Source organism: Phalaenopsis equestris, unplaced genomic scaffold, assembly GCF_001263595.1.
Source record: "Phalaenopsis equestris unplaced genomic scaffold, ASM126359v1 Scaffold000226, whole genome shotgun sequence".
NCBI lineage: Eukaryota > Viridiplantae > Streptophyta > Magnoliopsida > Asparagales > Orchidaceae > Phalaenopsis > Phalaenopsis equestris.
The window spans coordinates 2,124,301-2,131,518 of NW_018164668.1; the positions used below are offsets into that span (position 1 = coordinate 2,124,301).

Here is a 7,218-nt window from a genome sequence, read left to right on the forward strand (position 1 = left end):
AGGGAAAGGGTTTTCGGTTGAAGGAAGAGGGCTGGGAGGTAACTAGCAGCTGTAGGCGAGGGCTGCGGTTGCTATAGGAGAGCTGGGAGGTGGCACGCAACTGTAGGGGAGGAGCTGCGGTGTTGTAGGAGAGCTGCGAGGTGGCTGGCAGTTGTAGGGGAGAGGTTGTGGGGGTTGGGAGATGGAATGACAACTATAGGGGAGGAGTTGTGGGGGCTGGGAGATGGAACGATAGCTAAGGGGCGGGTCGTGGTTGCTGTAGGAGAACTGTGAGGTGGTTGGCAGCTGTAGGGGGTTGGGAGATGGATCGGCAGTTGTAGAGGAGCTGCAGGGGTTGTAAGATGGAACGCAACAGAGGAGAGAAGTATGGATAGATCAATATCTCGGTAGGGTCGAGATAGAGCCAGAGGACCACTCAGACCCGTGGAGACAAACACCACCTCCAATAAGGGATAGCCGAAGCACTACTTTGATGTCAGATACAACCCTCTAGAGGGAAAACACTCAGAGAAAATTGAATTCAGATTTAATAAAACAGCCCCTAACTTAAAGCATAACCTTTCCAATTTATAAAGAGACATAACATATATTAGGAAACACTAAAATAAGAAGAAGAATAAATTTAGATTTCAGATTTAAGGAAATGATTTAAATTACGAAGGAGAATATAAATTAGATTTAATTTTTTAGGAAATGTTTTAAATTAGAAAGGAGAATAAAAATCAGATTTCAGTTTTACGGATGGTTTTAAATTGGGAAGGAAAATAAGAATCAGCTTTTTATTTTATGAAAGGTTTTAAATTAGAAAATGCCCGGAAAGGAAGTTAAGAAAAGAATGAAAATAAAGAAAAAGAAAAGAATGGTAAAAGGAAAGAAAAGGAAGGAGGAAAACCACCGTGTCATTCTCCCGGGGTTGGGAAAGCTTCGACCTCATTTGTGGAAGCTTTTGGATCCCCATGGTATGTTGGTAAGTCTTCTAGTAGTTCGATCATGTAAACGTAGTCATTCCACAATACATTTTGGTACAATATGTATCTATCCTCTTTTGGCGCATCCGGAGCGGGAGCTGCATATAAAGAGGGGTTCTTGTAATACAACTCTCAAACCCTTGTATTTGAAATCTTCTCCTTCCACTTCTCGTGTCTAGCATGTGGTGGTTGAGTAATAAGTATGTGAGAAGAACTCAATTATGTGATTAAATCTGTGACAAGCAGCGCCACTCTCGCTGACACCCCTTCAAGAGAGACCTCCTACCCATAGATAGGACCTGGATCCCGTTGCAGAATTTTTGTCCCCATCAAGTTCTTCAAACCCACTAAAAAGTTGGGATTCACCTATTTTGTCATGACATCTGGCGATGGGTACCATGATGGACCGAAAATAACCTTTCAATAATCTTCCGTAATATTTCTAACATTGTACAAAATGACTTCCATTCGAAAATGTTTTGACGGGCTTGCGGATTGGTTTAACTGTATAGTAGGCATCTGGGGTTGCTTAGTGTTGCGGTCTCTCCATTTCAAAATTTAAAAGCTATAACTTTTAGCGGCATTAAGTTGGTAAGAACTGGCGTTGTGTTTCCCGCTTCATCTTCACATATTCTTGTTATTTCCTTTGACCTTCCAGACCACGGTAGAGGATAATTACCTGCCGGATTTTCTCTTCAATATCTTGAAGTCTCTGCTGAAGACGGTGAAGTTCTCGTATCTCGTCTCGGGTTGGCTCGAGCAAATATCTCATTAGTGGCATGACTAAGGTTTAGGGTTGAGAGGTGAAATGATGGTGCATGAGAGTAATTGAAGGTGTATAAAATTTGATTTGGGATTGCTAATTTTGAAAATCAACAAAGAGAAATTTTGGATTGGTTTATAATGGGTGGTTCAGGGTAGAAAAAAAAAATTTCCGGTGGGAGGTAAGACTAAAGATAAGAAACCTAGAGATGAGCTAACTCTGATACCAAATGATACTGGAGTTTAACCCAAACCGCGACGCGAGATACAAATTATTAATAACTTAAAAGACTGGGAACAATAAGATTGTTGAATTCCAAAAGGATTTACAAACATGAAACTAGAAAAGTAGGAAATAAATGACAAACAACATGACAACACAAACAAATAAAGACAGCCCCACTGCTGGATTTGCTAGATGGTAGTCAACGAGGAAAACAATGACTGGAAGGATTCTTGAGGGAAGCAGTAGGGATGGTGGCCTGCCAGCTAGTGGTAGGCGGCTGTTGGGAGAGCCACACGGGTGCTGGGAAGAGTCAGATGGGCAGTTGGAGTGTGGTTGGTGAGGGAGATAGCAACCGGAAGGAGTCCGCAGGGAAGTAGGAAGGCTAACAGCATTATGGGAGGGGTTTGCGGTTGCAGAAAGAGGGTTGGGAGGGGGTTGGCAGCTGTAGGAGAGGAGCTGCGGGGATGTAAGAGAGCTGCGAGGTGGGTTGGCAGCTGTAGAAGAGAGGGTGCGGGGGATGAGACATGGAACGACAGGTGTAGGGGAGGAGCTGCGAAGGTTGTAAGATGGAACTGTAGCTATAGGGGCAGGTTGTGGTTGTTGTAGGAGAGCTAGGAGTTGGTTGGCAGCTGTATGGGGAGAGGTTGCGGGGGTCTGAGAGATGGACAATAGGTGTAGAGGAGTTGCGGGGGTTGTAAGATGGAATGACAGCAAAGGAGAGGAAGTATGAAAAGATAAATATCTCAGCAAGGTTGAGATACAGCCGGAGCATCACTCAAACCTGTGGAGACAATCACCACCTTAGATAAGAGACAACCAGACCGCTACCTTGATGTTGGATACAACCCTCAAGAAGGAAAATACCCATACAAAGCTCAATTTAGATTTCATAAAACAACTCTTAGTTCAAAGCACAACCTCTCATATTTTTAAAAAGACAACCTATCTTAGAAAACACTCAAATAAGGAGAATAAATTCAGATTTCAGATTTGAGAAAAGGATTTAAATTAGGAAGGATAATAAAAACCATATTTCAGTTTTTAGGAAAAGTTTTAGATTAGGAAGGAGAATGAAATCATATTTCAGTTTTCAAGAAAGGTTCTAAATTAGGAAGGAAAATAAAAAATCAGATTTCAATTTTATGAAAGGTTTTAAATAATAAAAAGCCTAGAAAGGAAAGTAAGAAAAGAAGGAAATGAAAAAAAAAAGAAAGAAGGGTAAAATAAAAGGAGAGAAGAGGAGAGAGAAAAACCCCTATGTTTGATGACTTCAAACTCTATTATTACACCATATCCTCTACAAATAGAGATACAATGTATTCCCTAGCAATTGTACCTTGCTTAATCTCTACTTGACTATCATTTTCCTCCTTCCAATGTCAACTTGCCAAATTGGTGGTCAAATGCAATAGCATTATGTGTGAAATAAGCAAATTTTCCGGTAATAATTACGATTGACATATAGGATTTTACTAACTTGTCTATATATTGTTGGCTTCTCTAATCATGCAAGTGGAATTCAAACTTTCACGATTATCATCATCATATTGTTATACTATTTTCTACCAAACTATTGGTTTGATTAAAGATGGAAGCCATCATCCAAAGAGATAGATGACAGATCCTTTTACAAGCAATCAATTTTCTATTGTTGCCACTATTCATGATACCCATGATCTAATTCCCACCAACTCTTTGAAGGAGAGTTTATTTCAACCTGAGCAAATTGACTTAGAATCAACATGGTCTTTAGATTCTTATCCCAATCAATCTTTGACACAAGCTATTTAGGTTTTGCAAATATTAATAAAATTCCAGTTATTTTAAATGTGCATAAAGAACTGTGTTGTATATAAAGGTCTTCTAAAACCATAAAAGGGGCATGATGGATTGATTGTTCGATACCATGATGAGCAGTTAAAAGAGTGATAACTCACATCTCTCCCTCTCCCTTCCTCTTTTTTTCCATATATCTGATTCTTCTGCATTTGTCCGTTATTCCTCTCTTTTTCCTCACATCCCTATTATGATGTACTTATTATTTAATACATCCTATTGCTTTATAACCCGTCATATAAAATATAAAACTATTTTATATGAATGAAAATCAACTAATAGAAGTCAACATAGTTCTGCAATTTTATAAAGATAAGATTAAAAAAAATGACAAAAAAAAAATGAAACTAATATAATTTGTACAAGAAATGCAAAGGCTATGGTGACTTTTTCCATTAATCATCATACTGATGTTTAATATTAAATCACACTTTTTATCTTATAAAATATTCGTAAAAAATGCTAAAACATTAACTAGAAATGCTACGAGTAGTAAAAGATGAATAAGAGTTAAATGAAAATAAGATATTGGTGGTGTAAGGAGTACATCAATGGCTTTAAGAAAAATTATCAATTTGCAAAGCAAAATATGTGATAGATAATATGGTTTGATATCCTTGTTCTATATGGATGCATATTACAACAATATGAATGAGATGATATATATCAAATTCAATGTGCTTACACATACTGGATATTTTATAAATAAACTTCATCTTTACATGCTTTGTTATGACATCAGTATCGTCTTACGTTTACTCCTTTTTTTTACTCAATTATATTAGATTCACCCACCTCATGTTTTAATTATCAAACCACAATTACTAGCTCAGACTAGAGAAGAAGAATCTCAGTAACTGAATCAAGTTGAAATTCGCAAGTATTTAGCATAAGGTCAGGATGCATAAAGGACATGAACACAGGCCAAAACAATCTAATGGCAGATTTAGAATTTGAAAATAAGAAGTTTTGGCAAGATTTAACATTTCAGAGTGAAGTGATCAAGTCAATACAAGCATGACCAAAAAAGAAGGGTAATCATCAAAGGCAGATTTAGAATCTGAAAAATAAAGAGTTGAGGGATAAATCAACACCTCAGCATTAAGTGATTCTACCAACGATGTGATGAGAATAATGTTTGATAATTTAGTTCCATTGTCTCCATCAGCAACTGAAATGGATATATCAGACCCACGATCTGTATTATGTAGCTCTAGCTCTTAATAATTTAATAAGGACTTCTTAAAATCATTTTGTTTCCCATTCGGTAGAAATAAGTTTATGTTTTGTTTATGATCTATGTCTTCTTGCATCATTAAGATATTTTAAACCCTGCATTATAAATATATAATGTTTTGGTTCACTTAATCTCTTTACAAATAGTACAGGTTTAGAATTTTATAATCAAAGTACTAATTATATTATATTATATTTTTTGGATAGCTTTGTTGTATATTTTGTTTTCTCTATGCACTTAGCATAATGTTTTTCATTTCAAAATTTCAATAAAAAGTACTGAGCTGTTATATATTGACTGGTGGAAACATGTCTGCCATCATGTTATCATGTATATCTTAACTTGATAGAGTCGCAACTGTTTTATTAAATTGAAAATTAATTTTATGCATTAATTTTGAAATAGTCATGTGGAGGGAAGCATACCAGCTACAATGTAGCAACGAATTACATTCCCATATAAATATGTATAAGCATAAAGTTATTGGTTTAAATACTAAATATGAAATATGTTACCCAAGTGGCATGGTCGATGAAGAAGACATTTGCAAACAAATATTAGCATTTCAATCAGTATTAAGATTGTGATACAAAAAAGGCTCACCAATGAGATTTAATTCGTGAAAATATGAATTCAAGGAAACAAAAGTATAGTCCAAAAAATATAAGCTAACAAATGATGTTTTTTTCTCAAAAAATATTTATCAATGAGCATTTCCAGTCAAAGATTGTATTATTGGTGAGGGAAGTATTGTCCGATAGAAATTAAATAATAAATTTTATTCATCATAAAAGACATTTATCAACAAAACACACCTAGTTGCCAAAAGTATCTCCTGACAAGCTTTAGCAATGGCGCCGCAACAAACAATTGTTCGCTATCACATATTGTAGTGGCAACTACACTATTAGAGCAGTGATTTTATTTTCCACCAAATAACAAGTTCGTGTTGAATGCCCCCATTCTTCTATACAATAAATCCAATATGATTAAAAACATCAGACATCACTATCATTTTGTATTATTATAGTATTAATTAATAACAATTAATACTAAACATATTAAAATTATATAACATGTATTTAATATTTATTCTACTAATTCCAATCCCTTGATCTTCAAAATATTTTTCTTGTATGCTCTGAATTTCACTTATTTTGGCATATATCTCAACAATTAGAGCTTTATCACCTCAAAAAATCATAAAACAAAGCTTAGTTTTTTTTAATTTCATTTATTAGCATCTCTAGAATAAGTACAAAATGATAAAGACTCAACATTGATCATTGGTGTATCCAATAATATTGAAAACAATTAGGTCAATTCGTAACTACTTCAAAAACTAGTTGGTGTCCATCAAATGTTTATTCAAAAAATATATCACGTCTTTGACAAACAATTTAGTTCCTTGATGCACGCCAAATCAACTCCAGTGTGATTCAATCATATGCCTTCTCAAGATCAATAAAAATAAAATGAATATTTGTTTCAGTTCTCAAATATTTTCTATTAATTTTTTTTATCACAAAAAAGTATTTCAATTGTAGCCCATAAATATGAGTTATCTAAGCCAGAGGGAAACCATAAAAAGAAAAGAATTTCTCCAAATTCACAGCCATGTTCCTCTTAAATAAAATCTCTTCAACCATAAACAGCAGCAACTATAATCACACTAATGTTACACAATATGAAGATACCAAAATACACAATTTTTCCTGAAATCAAAAGCATTATAAATCTAGCATTTTTCGTTTAGACTAAGTTCAAAGTTGTGCTCCATCGAAATTATCCTGTGTTCTCCACTTGTACATAAATGTTCTATTCACATGAGTTCTTGTATTCGCAAAATAATTACTTCAATGATAATGAAAAAATTACTTCAGTTCAAAAAAAGAATTAAAATCAAAGCTCTAGTTAGAAAACCCTAACTATAATTCTATTTCAACATGAAAACATTAAATTAACCATATCCCACCTACCTGCCTGATGTAAAACCAAAAGAAGTATTACTTGCAGTAGCGATCAGCCTTCCTCCTAACCCGATCGTCCAGCGCCTCCTCTACGGTCCTGGTGCCGTTTCGGGACTTGTTGGCAGGATCGTACCCAAACTTCATCGACTCCACAGGGAAGAGCTCCTCGTACTTCATCTTCTTCGCGGCATCGATTGTGTAAACTTCAGCTCCAACCGA

The 7,218-nt window shown here is 35.4% G+C and overlaps 1 protein-coding gene across 1 annotated transcript in view; it reads right to left on the reverse strand.

Moving 5' to 3' along the window:
• The window catches only part of LOC110023688, a gene marked incomplete at its 5' end in the record, with an annotated part of 34,088 nt that extends 26,888 nt beyond the window's left edge, over positions 1-7,200 (reverse strand). The window contains 1 exon segment of the mRNA XM_020723220.1: positions 7,009-7,200. Within this exon segment, the coding sequence (XP_020578879.1) occupies positions 7,036-7,200 (165 nt within the window).
• Positions 7,201-7,218: the final 18 nt, after the last annotated feature.